The sequence below is a fragment of the Hermetia illucens genome, chromosome 2 (assembly GCF_905115235.1).
Source record: "Hermetia illucens chromosome 2, iHerIll2.2.curated.20191125, whole genome shotgun sequence".
NCBI lineage: Eukaryota > Metazoa > Arthropoda > Insecta > Diptera > Stratiomyidae > Hermetia > Hermetia illucens.
The window spans coordinates 61,786,420-61,808,889 of NC_051850.1; the positions used below are offsets into that span (position 1 = coordinate 61,786,420).

Sequence of the window (22,470 nt, forward strand, 5' to 3'; positions counted from 1 at the left end):
AATAAGAAAAAAAACTCAACCTGAGACCATTCCCCATGACGATGTATTTTGCACTACTTGTGATTGCACATTGTGATGCCTCAAAATCTTAAGATTTAGAGGGTACAGTTCGACTTCCACATCTGGCGAATTACGCGGTTGAATTACCTATTTTAAGAAATGTTAAAATTACTCTCATATCCTGAAACCTGATTTTTACCTGTCGCGGGAGAGGCAGCGAATCTCCATACCAACGAGACAATGCTTTCCAAAGCGACTCCGGAACCAATTCAAAATCATATCTTTGTGTCAATGGAGTATCTTTCTTCAAATGGCCACCTTCACCTGTTAAGCTAGGGATTCCCTTATTGGCATTTTGAGTAATCAGATTTGAATTGTCGATTGGGCCCGGACGTGCATTATGACGCCGTCCATAGGAAATACCGCTACTGCCAGAACCTGAAGCACAACATTGCCTAAAATGAATTTCTCAATACCGCAACCTCTTTACCTAAGCTTGACGAATCCGCGGTGGCTAATAAGTCACCCATCGATTCTGAAGAATTCGAAGTGAAACTTTCATCACAAATCATGGCTTCATCCAAACCAAAAACCATATTTCTACTACTACCCATTCCGGTATAAGGTTTACAGTATGTACAAGGAGTTGCTGAGTAATGTTGAGTATACTGTATCCAGCTCTGCCACCAATCAGCTGCGATTAAATACCAAAATTGGCCCACCTTATATCCCCGCCGCTTTTCCCGTGATAACCATTCTTTAACTGAAAATTAATAAACATTTAGATGTGACAAAACAACATTGCTTTCTAAGTTATCCTACCGATATCAAATTCTAAATGTCGACATTGTGGCTTCAGTCCAAATACTATATGGCAAACTTCGAAAAAAAGGTCCAAAAAGGGTCGTACGAGGTTCAGCGGGCTTTGTATGCTCCACATCATAAAATCTTCCTGACTAAAATAAAAATCCAAAAACTGATTGTTGTCTCCTATGCATACGTTCTGAAAAATACAATCAAACATTTACGCTACTTCTTGCTATTTCATTGTTCAATAATCACATCGGGCAAGCACTGACTGCCGTTGTCCTTGTTTTGTCGTGAAAACCTAACCATATCATTGATAACATGATTTATCAGAAAAGTCTTAGTATTGTTAGCACTGCTGCTTTCCTTTGCCACGTAAATCAATATCTCCACCATTTGATTCAGTTCCTTGAAGTTCAACACCCCATCCCGATCAATATCGAACACTTTGAAGCAAACTACATTCATACAATTTTCAATTAGCGTATACATACTTTAAATATCAACCAAACTACTTACATTTGCTCCTCTCTGCATTGGGCCCCCGACATGCTGCGCTAACTCCACAACATAATTCTTTGAAATCAATGTGGCCATCGCGATTCTCATCGAAAGCATTAAAAAGACCAATTAGAGCAGCTTTAGGTATTGGTGGGCTGATTAAGGGGCCAACACTTTCTATATCTAACTGTCCACTTGACGATGAATTCTTTAAACGCCAAAACACCTTTTCGAGATCTCCGATGTCCTAGATGGTATATTTTCACTAATCTGTAAACTGTTTAGAAACCCACAAATTTACCTGCTCCTCTAGATGCGTTACACCTGCCAAGCTTTGGTAGAATGTTGGCGTCTCCAACTCCGACGTTAAATTTACAACAGACTCCGCTAACAACCATTTTGACAGAACCGTTGCACTTTTATTACTTAATATCCACTCGTTGAATTGATCAAATGTCACCCTATCTGATTGTCTAAAAAGCGATAGCACAACATTTGTATTTGCTATACTTTGACCCTGATTATGACTATTTGGCCTCAAAGTTGACTCTAGAGTTAATACTTTCAGAAAGTCCGTTTTCGAAATATGCGTCCCGGCATCGTTAGTGTATAAGTTCCATAGAAACCTTGAATTATTCATTTTTTTAAACGTGCTGCAATTTACTGGATCCCAGTAGATGCTACATACTTAACTTTTTCTTCCTCAGTCCCGCGTGTCAAAAGCACAAGTCCGCAGAGCAAGTCTTTGAATGATATCCCTTTTTGCGTTCCGCCACATGCTGTAAATAGCCAGTCGCCGATAACAGTAGGAACACCTTCGCAAAGTACATCTTTTAGGAAGACACTTAGGGATAATAAATGTCCTCCGGGATTTGAAGATCGTTTAAACGCTTCACGAATACGTCGGAATTCGGTATCAGTTACTACAAGGAAAAAATTGATTGATTGATATCAGTAACATTATCGAATTAAACTTCTTTATTATCTTCTTCTTTAAATTTTTTTTATTGAAATCAAGAAGGTATACCCAGGTTTGAAACACAACAGTACAGAGATATTCAGGGTAGCTTGATATTGATAGCGGAAACACATAGCTAGAGGTTTAAAGCATTTTCGCAGTTATCATATTTTAACTCGGTATCAGCAATTGATAATGATCCATTGAAGAATTTGACTATAGAAAAAATGAGAATTACTAGCGAAAATATTAAAATGAATCAATCCTCAAGGTTGGTTTACCGAGCTTCGATGTTATAAAAAAGGTAGATCAAGAATGACGATGGCGAAAAGACCATAGAGCTCTCCCAAAACCCGAAAAAGTTGTTGAAATAGATCAGGAAGGTCCGCCCGAAAATACTGATCCTCCACTTAAGTCCATCGACACGCGCTTGCACGCCTCTCTACTGGCTCGGTTGTGAGATTTTTTTGACCCTTCGAGTGAAGAGATTCTTTTTGATACTTCAGTCCCTCACTTGTTATCTTAAAAAACTTAGGGTGTCCTTTTTAACCGATGCGTGGGCCGCACGGAAATCCTGAAGCCAACATATATTGCAAAACATACGATTTTCTGCTAGTGCAAGTTGCGGGAGTAGGGAGGAAAAGGAGAAGAAGGTCTCAAATAAAAAATTTCGCTCTTCTATATTGTCATAATTCGAATAATATCCGCCAAAGATAAAGTCGGGAATAAGTCTAAACGCTACACGCTTCAGGTACGAAAGGTTTTGTGTATTGCTTATGTAAGCATATTTGAGTGGGCATTTGTTCCGTTTGTACCTGGTTCGTAATGTTTATGTGGAAGTCCGTTATCATATACACACCTGCCTCGCCTAATTGATGCTGATATACAAATAACTGAAAAAAGTTAAAAAGGGTAAAAATAAGATATTCACATGCTTCATGCTGTTCAGATGAGCCCATTTTCTATGAGGGTGACGTCATACACGTCTTAGAGTGCAATCTATTCATATAAAATACGAAACCTTCATCCTCTATAGCGCTGTTAATAGCGGTTAAATTTCCTTCAAACTTCCCATTTTGTTTTGTTCCACACAAAACCTCATTAATAATCAAAAACGCAAAAAAGGGCAAACATCTCTTATCTCGCAATTCACATCTTGTTCGTTTAATGTTTAATCAATGATATCTCACGATATCCATTCACAAACCATCCACTATCCACCAAAAAAAACCTCAATGGTTTCGTATGTGATAATTTTAGGTGGTGTGTATATGTTATTGGCAATTATCGTTTTCTTCTCCTCCTTTCCCTGTTGTCCGGTTCAGAAACAGGATTAGCTCGCAATTGGTAATTAATACATTTGGTAAATGATTTTCATATGAAAGAATACGTTCGGCTTATATAGGTATAGGACCCCGATGCTGATATTTCCAGATATTTAACGGTAACCAGTGTATAGTAATTGATAATTCTCTCATAAAAAATACTAATTTGATATACTATAACTTTGTTGATTTCAATACGATTGCCGGGAAACTTGCCAGTATCATGCGATATATAATCAGCTATGTTACTGCAAAATTTTGTGTTTCTACAATAACCTGTGGAGGGTTTCCAAGTAAATTTCAAAAATATAATTATATGCTACTATTAACTTCATTAGACCACATATCGGAATGGGATGTATTTTGAGGACTAGATTTTGTATAGGTGCACCACTGGGATTATTTCAGATATTTCGGTTGAATAGATTCTGAGAGTGAGAGATGTTACACTTTTTGGGGAACACACATTCTGGGTCTTCACTCCCCTGTCCTTCACCCAATATAAAAAATAAGATCATTTTCAAAAAGTAATAATTGAGCCCTCCCTACACGACCATATTCTGTAAAAAAAAATATTGCTCTTCCCTTTCGTATATATGGGGAACCCCCCATGAAACCAATAGAACAACAGACGGACATTGAACAGATTTTATAGTAGTAAAATCGGCTATGATAGCATAGCCAGGGTAAAACCGTACACGGCCATGAGAGAATTCGGTATCCCGACGAAATTAATAAGACTGACTAGGCTAACCTGACCAATGTGCGAGGCCAGATAAACGCAGCAGGATCACTCTCAAGACCATTCGACATCAACAACGGTCTACGATAAGGGGATGCCCTATCATGGGTCCTCTTTAACCTGGCCCTTGAAAAAGTGATCCGTGATGTCGAGGTAAATGCAAGAGGTGCAATCTTCTTTAAGTCCACCCAACTACTGGCCTATGCCGATCATATCGACATCATGGGAAGAACCACCCGAGACGTACAAACTGCCTTCATCCAGATCGAGCAGGCGGTAACTAGCGCGAGATCTTGGGCTGCACATCAATGAAGGCAAGACAAAATATATGGTGGCAACGTCAGCACCGAAAACGAACCAACCAACACCATCAAACCGCACTGGTCAAACAGGAAGAATAAGGATAGGAGAATACAACTTTGAGACCGTTGATAATTTCTCCTATCTAGGGTCGAAAATCACAACCGATAACAGCTACGATGAGGAAATACACGCACGGTTGTTGTCAGCCAACAGAGCCTATTTCAGCTTACAAAAATGTTCCGCTCGAAACGTCTCACCATACGGTCAAAGCTCTTACTTTACAAGACCATGATCTTGCCAGTCCTCATGTATTCCTCGGAGACTTGGGTTCTTAGGAAGAAGAATTGCGAACTCTTGGTCGCGTTCGAGAGGAGAATCCTCCGAAGAATTTTTAGCCCTCTACATGAGGATGGACGATTCTGTAGTCTACATAACGACGAAATCTATGAGCGATACCATGACCGTCCGGTTGTGCATAAAATCCGGCTCAATAGGTTACGGTTACTTAATCCGTATGGGTGAGGATGATTCAGCCCGGAAAGTCTATAAAGGCAATATCTATGGTAGAAAAAGAAGACGAGGCAGACCCTGCCTAAGATGGAGCGATGGCGTAGGCCAGGACCCCACAGAGCTTTTAGGGATATCGAATTGGTGGACCTCGGCGCAAAACCGGGATGTTTGGAGTTCCTTATTAAGGCAGGCCTAGACCGGATAGCGGTTGTTGCGCCGTTGATGATGAAGTTTTTGTTTCACACAGAACCTTAAAATAATAGTACAAACTAAGAAATAAAGAAATAATAAATGCTATACATCGCCAAGAGGGTGAGCTACAGAATAACAATGAATGGCATGAAGCATCTATGTACATCTAAATAATTTTCATAGTATTATAAAAGATAAAGCTATTTTAGGCGGTTTTTTATGTTTAAATGTTCTTGTTGCTTCAAAATTAGTCATGAAATGAAAACGACGAGAAATGTAGCTATTCATTTACGGCAGCTCCTAGCGTCATACATGCACGCTCTCCTTCGCTTTGGTTTGAACCTTATTAAGAGGATTCTTCTCAGTTCTTGGTATCTTCAATCAAAGACTTGCTACTGAGTTTGTAAATGAACTGGAAGGTTTGAGCTAAAGATAGCATTTCATCGACGTGGTGGCCAACAGGTAGACTTTCTGATATAGCTCTTACTTGAGGATGGGTCGATAGAGAACAGGCCACCGAACGATACGCACGAAAGATTGACAGAGACGTGTCTAAAAGTATGGGGGGAGATGCCCGATTTGATTTGACGTCATATGTTTGCATAATGTGCAGGGAGTTCCCCCACTTTCTGATCATGGCGATGGTCAACGTTCTCTGATGTCGCTTACTTAGTGTAAATCCGCTCGCTCTCACTGAAATTCAGATAAAAATTTTAAACGTACCACGATTGGTAAACTTCCGCACTCCTGCTTCCCTTTATTAATCTAACACCACAAAAAAAAACCTATCCAACAGAAGAAACTTGAACGAATTCCCCACAATAGTTACACATAATCAAAACGACAGCGAACAAAATTAACGGAAATCCCGACTTTGCCGTAGACCTCAATTTGATGAATTTTGAATCGAGATTTGGGCCTGTATCCGTATAAGATCCAATTAACACAGGAAATTAACATTAATGACAACGTCATTTATTTGCTGACTGGCTTCGGAGCGTTTGAAAGAGGACTTAAACTTTGACCAGAAGAAAAATCTTCAGCAACAAGGTGCATTTTTAATCTGATTCAAATTGCGCAATATGAACGTGAATGACATGACGGTGATTGCAGCAGCACCCCTCTACGTCACAAACGAATACCTCTTAGGTATCCTCAAAATCACCATAAGCCTAAGCCCACCAGCATACATGAATATAACACTAACATTTTGCTTAGAGTATATTTATATGAATATTTATTCAATATCCTTTAATAACTGAATATTGAATAAATATTTACATAAATATAGTCTAACCTCAAATACGAGGTTGTATATAATAGATCTCAAGATAAATCCATAGAGTAATTTTTATTTTGATAAATATGCAAATTTCATTTACGTAAAATGAAAATTAGAATAGACCAAGGAAAAAATGTGCCCTGAAGTAACCATCGAAAGACGCTGGACTTACTTTGTGTCCAGACTAAGGAAAGTCAGGCGAACAAGAGGTGGTTGACGAATAAAATACTTTCAATTAGTTTGCATGAGACATTTCGCTAAAAAGTTTATAAACCCCAGTAGTTGCTGACAGTCGAGCCCATACTTTATTATAAGTTTCTGAAAATAAATTCCATTCAAAAGCCGAAAGTTAATGGCAGCTACATACCCAACCGCCCTATGAATGCACCCTGCAGAATACAATCATCAAAGATGTAACTTAGACCTTCTGTTCGTGATTTAATGATAGTAAATGTATTTGAAACATCCGACAATTGTCCTGCTAGGACGCGGTCCAACTATCATCTTTGTGAATGGTAATCTCAACTTCTTAGGAGAGACAAAAACATTTTTCCTTTGGAAACAATCAGCTAAGTCGATCCAAAATCAAATAAGTGATCTTTGAAAAAAAGCAAAACAGAGGTCACGGATTAGGTATTGTGACTAAGTGAATTATTAATTTGTTTGGCATAAATGATGAAGTTTAAGTTAAGTTTTAAGTTCGACAAGTTCTACACTATTAGAAGCATACCTCGCAACAATGTTACTATTTCAAGGTTGAGCATCCACCGAATTAAAATAATCATCGTTCGCGTTATCAGAATTTTCTTAAATTGCTAACAAATGTTGTAAATAAATTTTGAGAATCGTGTTTCTTTTTTTAGCCGGTAAACATCAAAGGAGACACGTGATGTAGATATTTATTATATTTAATTGGTCTGTCTATATATATCGGTCAGTTCGGAAAAATTGATGTGAACCAAGTGTAAACAAAAGTTGGTGGTTTTTTCAAGGGTTGTAAACAGTTGAAAATGCAAACAAGTCCGGAAACCGGGAACCTCGACGCTTCAGGTATGAAAGGTTTTTGTGTATTTCTTATATAAAGACATTTCAGTGTGCTTTTGCCCCATTAGTACGTAGCACTCAATATATGCATATATTATGTGAGAGTATCCACTTTCGGGTGATATTGATATTCATAGTCTTGAATTTGGAAAGAAATGACAACTTTGATCTATTATAACTTTGTAATAGATAAGTGCGATTTCCATCAAACGGTACGAGCATACTCTATGTTATAGCCTTTCATTTGATACCCCACATGACTATATTTGGTAAAAAAAAAAAATGTACATACCCCTTTTGCGTGTATGGCCCCCCCCCCCCTTAAATTCGACATAAAAGGATGGAACTCACTGTATGCGTGAGTGTTCATAGTTCCCTCCTTTCCACCAAATCTGGTGTCAATCGCTATAACCGTCTCCGACAAAAATGTGTGTGACGGACAGACAGACGGTAAACCGATTTTAATAAGGTTTTGTTTTACACAAAACCTTAAAAACAATATCTAACACTAGTATAATATATTTAAGCAGCAAATACTACATTCTAATAAAGTCGCTGTTTTAAAATCTATTTTCGGAATCTGGGTAAAGGTTTTATCGACATTTGTAAAGGAAAGTAAGATACTAAACATAATTCGTCCAATAGTGAAAGATCGGCTGACAATCATTCAAATATCGCTACTCTACTGAAACCTAATTAGCAGCGAAACCGCCTTGACTTGTGAGAGATTATCCACCACAACCGTAAGACAGCAGGAATTATGATTATTGCCTGGGCAATCGCATTCTTCTTCGTGATACCAGTCTTATTGTCAATCATTATCTAAAGGAAACCCACCATAAGTTGAATTCATTCCGCTCCAGAATGCCATTTCCGCCATCGATTCCTTTTTCTCCATATTCGATGGCGATAACTTGTATTCGGTCATTGCTCCCATCAACCACTTCCACCAGAGCAAATCGTCTTCGACATCTTTCCTCATATTCTTCCCTTCCACTTCAACCACTTTGTCGTTTCATCTCGATCAGAATCTTTCTTATAGCCTGCTTGTATCTGACCTTGGGTCCATCATCTTTTCGCGATTCTTCTCTCGCCAAATCTTTGTCCATATCCAGTAGACCTTAAAATTAAATATCCATACAAAAAATGGTTGTACCGCATCTATTTTGTTTTGTTGTCCGAGTTGTACAGCGCAGCTCTACGCTTGAGCTTATAAGGACCTTTGCCGGCGATATGGGCGCAGCCACTATGAAAATCGCAAATAACCGGGAACATATTATTACGTTCTTACTTTATGTTTATGTTCACTTGGATACCGAAACTTCCGTACTCGGACTAGTTTACATACAAACCTGGAACTCCCCATGTCCCCTTTACTTGAAACACCGCAACTTCCATAATCGGAATCCGGAGCCTATTTCAACTTAAAAAAAAACTGTTCTGCTCGAAACGTCTCACCATACTGTATAAGACAATGATCTTGCCTCATGTATTCTTCGGAGACTTGGGTTCTTAGCAAGAAAAATTGCGAACTCTTGACCGCGTTCCAGAGAAGAATCCTCCGAAAAATATTTGGCCCCCTACATGAGGACGGACGATTCCGTTGTCTACATAATGACGAAATCTATGAGCGATACCATGACCGTCCGGTTGTGGATAAAATTCGGCTCAATAGGTTAAGGGGGGCGGTCCCCTTAATTCGTATTGATGAGCATGATCCAGACGGGAAAGTCTATAACGGCAATATCTATGGTAGAAAAAGAAGACGGAGCAGACACTGCCTGAGATGGAGCGATGGCGTAGGTCAGGACGCCAGACAGTTTTTAGGGATATCGACCTCGGCGCAAAACCGGGGTGTCTAGAGTTCCTTCCGGCAGGCCAGGACAGGTTGTTGCGCCGTTGATGATGATTCCCACGGATCCGTATCACTGGACTGCATAGCCAGACAAAACCCGTTCTATAGCTTAAACGCAAATGTTGATTTCACACTTAATTGAACAACATTATGTACAGTTGATTACAGAACACAACCCGAGGTATATTTACGAACGATGCGTTTAAGTTTACTTTAGAAACTCCAAGGGCAGACCTCCACCCCTTTTATAGCCCGTGGAATATTCCAGAAGGGCATGCGAATACTTTGCTAGACAACTACTTTGACCCTTTATTAATCATGTTAACTAAATATTTGCCTCATTGTTACAGAATTTTGGAGGCTAGGCTAATTGGCATTACTACCATTTAAATTTACGTCACACATATTTCACCCAGTGATTTCCGTCGCAATATGTTCTTAGAGGGCCATCCCGGTTTCCGTGGTACCAGATAACTTTTGGTCCCTTGCAGACTTGGGTCTAATCAGGCTCCTCGAGGACGGGCAGACGGTAGAACTGGTTCCTTTGATGGGCCTAGTTTCAATCTGCAGGCGGTTTACACTTAGGAACCGCAACCTCCGCTATTAAAGGAGTAGCGAGGAGTCAGAGGCGATCTCTATTACATTGAACAATAAGATCATGGCGAGGACCAGCACAAAAAAATGGAAACGCATCGGCCGAAAGAGTGAGCCAGGCAGTTGGCGTCCATACAAAACACGGAATTGGATAAACTAGGAAGAGAGAGACTGCATGGACGATGGACCGAATGAACAGGGAAGCCAACTTCCAAAAAACAAAAAGGTTCAGCACTCAAGAAAATTAGATATGTGAGGAGACTCGATGGAATTACTGGCGGAAAGCAGACTGAAAAGACAGCTGGTTACCGTAAGAAGGATTCGGAAGCCTAGGCAAGGGCGAACGGGACAAAAGCTGAAGAAAAAGAAGAAGAGGAGGAGGATACTGCCGGAGGTCATCATCATCAACTAATGAAGTAATCATCATTTCCAAACGGTGAAAAGCAATGCGCCGCCTTCTCATAAAAATGAAGGCCGGAAATGCTAACCGCATTAGATTTTCCTGGAACGGATACCTTATGTTTAAGCTCAAAAATTTAAACCTGTAACCGCGGAAGAATTCTTGAACCAAAGCGAATAAATCTACGAACTTGAAGCAGACACGCAGACGCGGTGGGATTTGCAAATTTTGGGGATTAAAGACATACACATATATATATAAACTTGTTTATATATATGTCTCTAAATAAACTGCGCTCCTCTGAGCACGCAATAGCCTGCAAGTACAATAGCGTGAAAAAAAACCTATGAAAACGTGTTGGTCCAGGTTGCAAATTAGCACAGCCAAAGAGGCAATAAACAATGCGTACTCATCGAAATGAGAAAGAGACCTACTCGCCCTGTTCTTTCATTCTTTTTCGGATTCCACGATAACATCTCGATTTGCAGCTACGTGCCGAAAACGAACAAAGTGTTGATTCTACCTTCCACTGTGCATTATTCTAAAAATGTTTCAGGCGAAGTAATTTCGTTTTGCGATGCAAACAAATCGGGTGTCGATTGTATGGATCAAATGTTCAATCATTTCACATCGGAACGCTCAACAAAAAAGTGGATATTGGCTTGCTTTTTCAACATGTTGACTGACATAGGCTGCTGCATTTTGCATTTGCAAAGAAGTAGATAGGCTCGAGAAACCTGATGTAAGCGAAATTTCTTCGCTACGCAATCCAAATCGTCGATTGTGTCAAACGTTGAAACTCGAATAAAGAATACTCACACCATCAAGCAATTTTCTACTCATTTTGGCATTGAAGGAGTTTTAGAGCATTCACACAGTCTCTTTGTTGATAGTATTATTTATTTTTTTTTTCCATTTTTCAATGCTGACCACATTGCCTCCTACAGTGTACTGTAGTGTACCGTTACGGTCTTGAATGAAGTGCTCTAACACACTTCAAGGCCCTGTGATCCAATATGGATTGTTGCGCCAACGATTATTATTATTAATGAGACTATGCTTCAGTTTCGTTATTTTCACATTCAATGCTGAGCAAGTGATAAGCTCGCGGCAGTGAAACAAACACAAGGTGAACATAGATATCCATGGCAACGAGATTAAGAAGCTAACGCTCAACCATTGCACCGTCAGGGATTTTTTGGCAGACCAATTATCGAAAGTATTGAAAACCAAATGAAATTTTTTTTTCAGATTATTATTAGTTATTACTTGTGTCAGATTAGTAGAGTTACGCGAAACAATAATGATTACGTGATTAGGATTTTGAATTTTTTGATTACAAGATTGTAACCATGATAAGTTCTGGCGATTGCGATTGTAATCGCGTAATCATGTAATCATAGCCATGTAATCACGTAATCATAATAATTTAATGATAATTGTCTTATCGTAATCTTGCATTTTCAGTTGAAATTGCTTAATCTCGCTGATTAATAAAATGTACATTTGTACGACTTGTGGATGTCTTGAATGGGTTTGAAGAAATGATATTACCTGGTGTATCTGCATCATATGCATACTAAAAACACTGTTATTAAGTTATGTCTGGCTTAAGTAAATGTCCCTAATTACCTTATACAACAGGCAGACAAATGTCTACGCCTGTTTCAGAGAAGTATCTGTCCCAGATAAATGCCCGTTTGAGGCAAATGTGTCAGACAAACATCTGCGCCTGTGTCAGACAAAAGTCTGTATCTGTCTCAGACATCAAACAGACAAATGATTGTGTCTGTGTTAGATAGTTTTTTCCATCTAAATTGTTCTTCACGACAATTGCCACTTACGTAATAGAATACATTCAGTGCCGGAAAAAAAGTGCTCAAAATTCTCAATGATGTTTTTCGTTCAAGAACAAATATATTTTTAATCCTTATATTATATGCTTATCTACGGTTTTGTGGCATATTTTATATAGAATAAGATGTGTAATTTTAATTTTTGAAAAAAAGTTATCATAAAGTGACTACTTGCATTCTTGCTGCTTTCGTCAATATTTTGGACGGAAAAAAATTAATTTTTTTACCAAAAACTTGAATAAAAATGAGAAAATGGGCAAATATGCGAATTAGAAGTTCAATAATTTACTCCATATCATTTCGCAGTAATAACTGCACGACAACGCTGAAGCATGGAGTTCACAAACCAAAAAATCAGATCCATTGGAATTCTCGCGCACTCTTACTCATTGGCGGTGTGTAGGTCACTTTTTTGTGAAATTATGTTCGCTGACCTTTTTGTCAATGATTTCTCGTAAATGTTCGATCGGATTCAAGTGAAGTACTTGGCTGCAGCAGTTATTAAAACCACAATCTTAGACATTGAGCCAACTACATCACGAGAAAAACAATACAGTACCATCATAGGTCCACCTCCATGTTTGATCGCGGCCATTTGGTGGTTGACGTTTTAACGTTTTCCAAAAGGTAGTCGAACATGACGAATCCTTTCTGTTAAAAAGAGGATAAATTTTGATTAGCCCAATTATAAAATACGGGGCCAGCATTGACGCTCCATTCAACGTGACTCACTATCTTGGGTAATAGTTTTTTTACATGTTAGTGGCTTTAGAGTTGGTTGAATAGCAATCGGGTTGGGATGCCTAGATATATAACAACATAATGTGACATAAATAAGACATAAAAAACAAATTTCATTGTCCATCGCAAAATACAACTGCCGTGACTGCAAACTTCCACGAGTCGTCGGCCTAATCTGCAACATGAAGACGCCATTTTAAACGGATCTTTTCACACAATGCGGACAAGCAGACGTTCCTGCCTCAGTTGATTTTTTCGGATGTCCGCTACCCATTTTTCTTCCAACGGGGTTAGTGTTACGGAATCGCACTGCGAGTTGCTTCTTTAATAACTACTCTTTAACTAGGGCCTTTTTACATGAATTGAACTATAAAAGGCTTCACTTTCTCGAGCAAGTGTTTTTTAACAACAGAATAAATCAACGAACGAAAGGCCTTCCGAAACAACAGATCAGGCATTTGATAGGATCAAATTGCAAAGCCGATCACGACCAGCCGACCCCGCTTGTGAACGGGACAAAGGCTAAAGAAAAAGAAGAAACTAAGAAAATTACTTTGAGCACGTTTTTTCTCCGATAAATTAACCATAAATTGGAAAAATTACTTTGATCACGTTGTTTTACGACAACTTTTTTCAAAAATTTAAATTACACATCTTATTCTATATAAATATGCTACAAAATCATATATAACATATTGCGACGAAAATCACTTCGGAAAATTATGTGTGACGCCAATGTAAATGACAGCCTGGACACCCAAATTATATAACAGTAGGGCGAATATTTAGTTAGGATAATTGTTAAAAGATGACTCTAGTGCCAGTAAGATCTGATCAAAGGAGCAAAGTAGTTTCCTAGTAAAGTGTTTACATGCCTTTCCGGAATGTTCCGCGAAGTATAAAAGGGCCGCAAGTCCGGCCACGGAGTCAGCCTAGTTCTAGAGTTAGAACAGATCGCGTCGGTTATGAATACGCCTCGAATTGTACCAGTTGAATTGAATTAATTGTGCAGTATAATTGCATAAGGTAGTGTAAAATAAAATATTAAAGTTATAGAACAGGTTTTTGCCAAGTGCTATGCAATCGAGTGATACTAGTCTACGTAAAGCAAGTAACAACTAGTGACGAGTACGTAAAGCGAAGAACGTAACAATTGGTGACAGCGGTGGGATTACGTAAAATAAAATCGTAACAATATTTAGAATAAAAATACGTTCATTTTTTAACGGAAAATATCTTTAAAAACTTTCAGGTCTTTTTTTTCGCCACTGTATGTGTATGATTGGTACATTTCTGCGAACCTCAATTCACCATTTTGGCATACTACGGCCTCGCTTGTAGATGTATGTACTACAGTATGTTTTCTAGGGGTGGAGAACTTTGAATTTGCACCACAATTTTATCTGACAACCGATTTGCTTTTTGGTTAGTATTGCTTGGCAATTTATCGTGAATAGACTCACGCCCAAACAACGTTTGCAAATAGTTCAAATTTATTTTGAAAAGCATTGGTCAATTCGAAAAATGTATAGGGCATTACGTGTATAACCGTTCATAACCGCTCATCACAACTATTAATTCGGGACACTATGGATCGTTTTCGCAACACATTTACTTCAAACGATAGTACGCATCCTGTAGTACATCATACATTGTGCACATAAGCAATTGTGTCCATTCTTTATCGTGACAACAAATCAACTTGTGTCCATCCACTTTATGAAAAATTTTGCGAAAAGAGCTTGATTTGCGCCTTTTCAACATTCAACTTATACCGGAACTGAAGTCCCACGATCATCATTCATGCCGTACATTTTGTGGATGTCTGAACCATGGTTATTGATCCACAATTTCAGTTGAAAAGTTTATCGACACACCATTCCATCCAGAAAAAGCCACCATTTTGTGCGTTTTATGGGCTGCTGGAAGCATTGATCCATACGTCTTTAAAAATGATGATTGTTACAATCAACGGTGAGTTACAGCTAGTACACCTACAGAGATATGCTAACTTTTATGTTCTCTAGTTAAAAGGCGTCAATGTTGCTGATCTGAGCGCGCAAAACAATTAATTTATTATTCTCGTGATTTGACTCTTTTAGGTTGTTTTCTCTCGGGACATGTACTATATAATCGCATGACCATGCCGATAGACCAAATACAATTGAGCCCTAGGAAATCAACATTCGATGCGTTATTGTCAAAGTAGAGCCTGATTTAGTGCGAAAATGGTAATAAAATTGAACGTTCAGATTACGCCATGTACGCGGCGGCCACATGCCCGAAATCATCTTCAAATATTAATGCTATAAGATGATCTGTCAAATGCGGTTTTTGTCCTCGTTATAATCCATACACATATTGCCAAACAAACACGAAAGTATACATACATACACCTCTATCTCTCATGCCAGTCTCCAGTAATTGATACCGATATTTAAATAACTAAAAAAAGCTAAAAAGAAAAGTGAAAGTGTCTCCAAGAACCCCGCCGTTCATATAAGTTCACTTTATACATATAATAATGACGTCATACACGTCCTAGAATGAAATAAATATATGTAATTACGCTCACACAACATTTAGTCTCGCCTAATGCCGAATGGCTCAAGTGGTTAAAGCGCTGGGCTGTCATAGCAGAAGGTCGCGGTTCAAATCTGGTGGCAGAGGGTTACCAGTCGACTCAGCTGTGAATGAGTACCTGAGTCAAATCAGGGTAATAATCTCGGGCGAGCGCAATGCTGACCACATTCCCTCCTACAGGGTACTGCAATCCTGTAGTGTACCGTTATGGTCCTGAATGAAGTTCTTTAACACATTTCAAAGCCCTGATTCAAAATGAATTGTTGCGCCAACGATCATTGTTATTTGATGATGCCTGTTTTGGAATTTGAAGTGAATTATAATCATGGAATCATATGAAACCACCGTAGTTACCATTACGATCGATGTTGTTTGTGCTTTGTTCAACTGCATATTTGCTGTTATTTTAACTAACAACAATTTAGTGGGTTAGATACAATAGGCAGAGTAAGTAACAATTGGTTTAGTTGTTGATTGAATTTTGTGTTCGAAAGTTATGCAAATTGAAAGCGGAACTGCTTTTAAGGTTTTGTGCTGACATAAGATAAAGCCGTTTTGAAGACAATTCCTATTCCTGCTGCTTTTAAGTGGCAGTCGCTTATTGCTATTAACAACTGAATAAATTACCATATTAGCTAAATAATAAGGTAACTATCAAGTTAGCTAATTGCTGCATAAGCTTGGTTGCTAATATGCATATAAGTCTCTCAAATGCGCCAATATTGTTGGCGCCTCGTTATCATTGGGCGCGCTATTTATATAGCGACCTTTATAGGTCGCTATGCACGTCAGTTTCTCTTGTCAGTTACACCGGATGTAAGGAAAACCAATACGTGCGTTCATTGGCCTTGCCGACGGCCGTTGCTCACATCCTTTGTTTAGCCTATGAACGAGAATTTCACGGGCATTTTCATCGTTTTTAAACATTTTTTATAAATTATCACAAACAAAAATATCTCGAATTTGCGTCTCAACGCCTTCGACATCCAGGGTTGAAGAAATGATGCCGGTTGAATGACGGCTTTAAGATACAAAATCAGGTTACATCTTTAGATCAAGCAAAATGTGTAGAGAGCGCAAATCTGACCACATTGTCTCGAATGAAGTGCGCTAACACACTTTTAGGCCCTGATCCAACATGAATTGTTGCGCCAACGATTGTTATTATTATTAAAAGGTGATCCGCATGTCTCAGATAGGATCTACAAAATTTTATAAAGATGGCCCCATTATTATTACATGACTATAATTGAAGTAATCATGATAACGAGATTCGGTGGTTATGGTTGCAGTACAAACATATATTTATGCGCTTGCTGTGAACACGCTCGTAGATATATTGCGGACAAACTACAAAGTACAAGTATACCATAGCCAAATAAAAGCAGCAGGATCACTCTCCAGATCATTCAACATCAACAAGGGTCTACGACAGGGGGAAGCCCTATCATGCGTCCTCTTTAATCTGTCCCTAGAAAAAGTGATGCTGAGGTAAATGGGACGGGCACCATCCTCTTTAAGTCCACCCAGCTACTGGCTTATGCCGATGATATTGACATCATAGGAAGAAAGTCCCGAGACGTAAAAACTGTCTTCATTCAGATCGAGCCGGCGGCGCGAGATCTTGGACTGCACATCAATAAAGGTAAGATGAAATACATGGTGGCAACGTCAGCACCAAAAACCAACCAACTAACATCAAATCGTACTGCTCAAACGAGAAGAATAAAGATAGGAGACTACAACTTTGACACCATTGATAATTTCTCCTATCTAGGGTGGAAAATGACAACCGAAAACAACTATGACGATGAAATTCGCACACAGTTGTTCGCAGCCAACAGAGCCTATTTCAACTTACAAGTCGAGAAACCGGAAGTTGGTTGCTTCAGGTACGAAAAGTTTTGTGTATTTCTTATATAAAGAGATTTGAGTGTGCATTTGTATATTATGTGAGAGTATCCACTTTCGGATGATATTGACATTCATATTCTTGAATTTGCAAAGAAGGGACAAATATGACTTATTATAACTTTGTTAGTAATAGTGCGATTTGCACCAAACTTGGTACGATCATGCTCTATGTTATAGCTTACATCACAAATTTTGTGGTGGCTTTGCAGCCAATTACTAAAAATTATAGTAATATACTATTATTAAGTTTATTTGAAAGGATAGGAACTTTATTTGAACAAATATCGGTATGGAAGGTATTTCGAAGCCCAGGTACCATATTGTGGCAGCCTCCTGATTTTTCGACCCTCCCCACTGCCCACCTTTCCAACAAATGGCAAAACTAACACTGACTTCGGAAAGTACTCATCGAGACCTTTCATTTGATATCCCACGTGACTATATTTGGTGAAAAAAAATTTACACCCCCTTTTGCATATAGGGGACCTACCCTTAAATTCGGCGTAAAAGGATGTAACTCACTGTTTACGTGGGCGTTAATAGTTTCCACCTTTTCACCAAAATCGCTGTAACAGTCTCCGCGTGTGACGGACAGACAGACTTTAATAAGGTTTTGTTTTACATAAAACCTTAAAAACTATTCCGCACGAAACGTCTCATAGGATCAAGCTTTTACTATACAAGACAATAATCTTGCCAGTCCTCATGTATTCCTCGGAGACTCGGGTTCTTAACAAAAAAAATTGCGAACTCTTGGCCGCGTTCGAGAGAAGAATCTTCCGAAAAATGTTTGGCCCCCTACATGAGGATGGACGACTCCGCAGCCTACATAACGACGAAATGAATCAATAGGGCTCAATAGGTTTCGGTGGGCGGGCCACCAATATTTTGTCATCCTGTGCCGTTCCGAGTGGGCGTTAGCCTCAAATGTACTTCATTTAAACTCAAAATCGACCCACTAATTGCATTTGTTGTAATTACTTTCACTTCCTTCTACTGTAGCGAATAATGAATTTGCAATGATTATTGTACGTTACAAAAACATGCCCTGCAAAAAGACCAAAACGTGATCAGTACCTATCCAGAAATTTCACTAATTGGCGTTAAATGTCTGGATAGATTACATATATACATTCTGACATTACATATTCTTTTCCCCCTAGCGATCCGTTATGACTGATTAGGAATATCGTGTACTCCCCACTACAAAAGAAGCCACCAACATCACCAAGCATCGAAAAGCATCCTTAATATCATTTTTTCAAGCTCATCTCACTGAAGTCACACAACTGAAATTGCAGTATTATGATTACACGATAATGATTACATGATTATGATTACGTGATTACAATCATAATAATTCGTAATCTTAATCACAAAATCATGATTAAGATTTTGCCCTACTCTGGTATCAGGTGCTTGGAAATTTGAAAAGAGAGAGAGTGGAACCTTTAATTTTGTGGGAAAAAATTCAGGAAAGGAAACGTGAAGTTTTGAGGATAAAATCCGCATTCTTGTTTTGCGGGAACAGGGTGATAGTAATAGAGAAATGGGGAGAAAAATCAGTTGTTTTGAGGCAGTATTAGAATTGTGTTTGAAAAGTATGCCAGAGATGGCAATCTAAGACGAAAAGAAGGGAGTGGGAGGAAGCAGTTGGTTACTCCCTGGGCCAGACGGTCATTACAGTGAGCATCCTTGATAAAGTTGGGTTTTTGTGAGAATGGTTCAGCGACAGTTGGAAGGCTCAGAGCTCGAAGACCACCAAAGGCTGAATTGGACATTGTGGCGATGTGACTGGACTGTGTATGATAGGAGGCAAGTTGTGGTCTTTTATCAGTCGAAATTCAATTTGCTGGGATCTGACAGTCCGTCCTCAGTGCAATCAAGAGAGAGTCATTCTCCTAAAGAAATGATATTAGAGTGCATAACATCCTTAAGAATTGGTCTTTTTTCTTTCTTTCTTTGCTGTCAACGCTGAAAAGTACAAAAAGAAAAAAGAGTTGTTCCAACGATAGAAGCACTACATGAGCACTTTGATAAAGTAACGTTTTAGGACAATTCGGCCCGGTGTCATCGAGTTCGTACTGTAAATAATCGAACGTTTCCCCGTGTGAAATTTCTTATCTGCTTTATCCCCAATACGGTTCTTATTCACAGATAACATCTTGGAAGGAGGATCTTGGAAAGAGTCGGTGCCATGGCCATAAAATAATGCAGTTTTGAACACCTTAGAGAAGAGGCGACCCTAGATACGATATGGTTTAATGGAATTCCGGACGATTTTACTGAAAATTTGTACCGGCGGGCATACGAAATACTAAAGACTAAAAATTAAAAAAGCGAATATTAATTTCTTTTAATTTGATATTTAACGATACCTTCATTTATCTACTTCCATGAAAAAATCGTTTGTGGTTTTTTTTCGACTTTTTTTTGTACTCTACTAGTAACACATAAATCTTCGACGAACGTACCTTTTCCCTCAAAACTCGCTCTCCCCTCCCGTTCCCGGGCGAAAGTAGATCGGGACTTTATGCACGAAAAAGAGGAAAATCCTCTCTCTAACCCCTTTGCACAATTGCGGCCGTCATCCCTCTTAAAAAGATATGGCTGTTTTGATGTCAAAACGATTAGGCATAATTTTGCACGTCATCATCGGAGGGGATACAAAAGGTATCGGTAGTTGGAACTGAAGCTGGAAGACCTTTTTCTTCTAAACATGCTTACAGCGCGGGACCTCCGCCTTGCCCTTCGTAGCATCTCAACATTTAACTTTAACCAAAATAAAAATCTACACAGGGAATGCAAGCTGGCAACCAGACACTGCAATTTGTTATGACCGCGGGGAAGGGACGATGAAATAAGCTGAAAGCAGGCAGCGCATTGGAGGCGAATCTTCAGATAAATTTTATGAGGGATACCATAGGGAATTGACCCTTTCAAATGGCAAGCGGAAAATTCGAAAGGTCCAGTGCGCACACCACGTAGAGTGGATGGACGACCCTTATTCAAAGGCAGACGACCTCTTGGAAAGCCTCGTAACATATGCGAGGATTCGGTTGATAGGGTAGGTTGCGCTATGCACAAACTGGAGGACGTGGTAACCCAATCGGAGGCAGAGAACTTTAGATCACAAGCAGTTACAAGACTACAGCGCTATAGAAGAAAATAGAGTGAATCGATCCCAAGGATCTCTCAGAAAACGTTTGACTGAACTAATGCATAATTTTGAAGAACATTTTATTCTGAAATTGTGACACATTCTAAACTGGTTATTTCTCATTCCCGACATTTACGAAAATTCCACACGGTCGACAATTGTCATTGTTTTCAAGAGAAGTGAATTTTAATAGTCGAGGGAAATGTTAAACCCAATGAATCACTAACAGCGCATCCACGATAGTGGAACCACCTCCTTCATACATACACCGAGCCGAAAGTAAAGTAAACCTGTCATACGCGGCTCAAAAATTATTTAACATTTGATAAATCACAAAATAACTATGATAACGAGCCTCACGACTGACTCCCCGCGATGTACCTACGAACAGTAAAAAATCACTTCTTGCAAGAACTCCACGGTAGGCATCCACTGTGTATTAGACGCTGGAGACAGCTGGCCCGCATAATCTACGGACTCCACTTTACACTTGGCTTCTGACGTCATGCATATTTATCAGATCGAAGAGAATTGTCACGCTTTATTTGACTGCTCGGACGGCGGATGGGCCGCTAACGCTCCACTAATGCAGAACTAACGACTCGAGGACTGTGCTGCTCGCAGAGGTCCAACCGTCGCTACAGAGCCCACTGGAAATCTTCCAGAACCCCCGTAAGCCTCACGGCATTCTGGTCCACTGATAAGACTTTTATCCATTTCGGTTTTCTCGTATCTGAGGAATGTCTGCCAAAGCAAGTGTTTTGCGAGGAGCAGCAGGTCGAGCGTAGTTCTTGCGAAGCGGGCGTTGCATAACAAAACACTATTGGGTCGTTTCACGGGGCCATTAATTATTAAACATAAATAAAAGTCTCGGATGCATTTCTGCGCACTTAGTCTGGGAATCACCATGACATATTTTTGCGTTTGCTTTCCGCTTCGCTCTTCGAGCCCAAGGAAGAAATTTTTCTTGCTTGGAGCACGGGGATCTTAGCGAAATGTGGGTTATATTGTCCTAAAGCATTATCCGCCGGGTCGAATCGGAGGAACTTCTATTTACAGGGAGCCATTGGCCTTTGAAACTTCACTTCAATACCAGAAAATTGTGTGGATACAAACCCCTTTTGACAGCCTCCTCGTAACTTATGCAGGAGGGTTTGGATTCCTTCGCACCCATTTCCTTCAACAGCTCGGCGCCAGGCGACTACAACGCATTCTGAAAATCCACAGGTAAGAACGTCCTGTTGCGACTCCGAATTAATTACTCGCGACGGTAAACACCTTAAAGTTCTCTAGAATACAAATCCTATGATATTAATGACAAGCAGCAATTGACTTCATTTAGCACTTGCGCATTGTGCTGTTCATGTTTTTTGGCGATCAGCTGTGCTGGAAATGCGACTAGACAAATTTAGATGGCACTTAATGGGAAATAAAATCTACGTATGCGGTTTGCGTCCCAAATATTGGAGGCAGCCACCACCAATTTGTAGGTTCACTTGAGTTCATAGATGGAACTATTTTATACTCTAAATAGTTCATCTTTAGAATTATGTTCTCTCGTTGGTATTTAAAATCCGTCGTATGTCTTCCCGTTGACCAGTAAATCCGCACAATGCCTATCGTGTGTCTCTAAAAGCAATAACATAACATTGTAAAATTTTTAATCAAAATGTTCGCTTCGTTGTATTCGCTCCATATATGGT

The 22,470-nt window shown here is 39.3% G+C and overlaps 1 protein-coding gene across 3 annotated transcripts in view; it reads right to left on the reverse strand.

Moving 5' to 3' along the window:
• LOC119647423 (ubiquitin carboxyl-terminal hydrolase 32) overlaps positions 1–22,099 on the reverse strand; it is a 48,995-nt gene extending 26,896 nt beyond the window's left edge. For all 3 annotated transcript variants that reach the window (XM_038048321.1, XM_038048322.1, XM_038048320.1), the window contains exons 1-9: positions 21,884–22,099; positions 1,997–2,231; positions 1,610–1,934; positions 1,327–1,555; positions 1,063–1,265; positions 823–1,003; positions 491–763; positions 200–438; positions 21–147 (exon numbers count right to left, since the gene is read on the reverse strand). In XM_038048321.1, the coding sequence (XP_037904249.1) occupies positions 21–147; positions 200–438; positions 491–763; positions 823–1,003; positions 1,063–1,265; positions 1,327–1,555; positions 1,610–1,934; positions 1,997–2,231; positions 21,884–21,941 (1,870 nt within the window). In that variant the 5' untranslated portion in view covers positions 21,942–22,099. The remainder of the gene's footprint in view (positions 1–20; positions 148–199; positions 439–490; positions 764–822; positions 1,004–1,062; positions 1,266–1,326; positions 1,556–1,609; positions 1,935–1,996; positions 2,232–21,883) is intronic.
• Between the last annotated feature and the right edge of the window lie 371 nt (positions 22,100–22,470).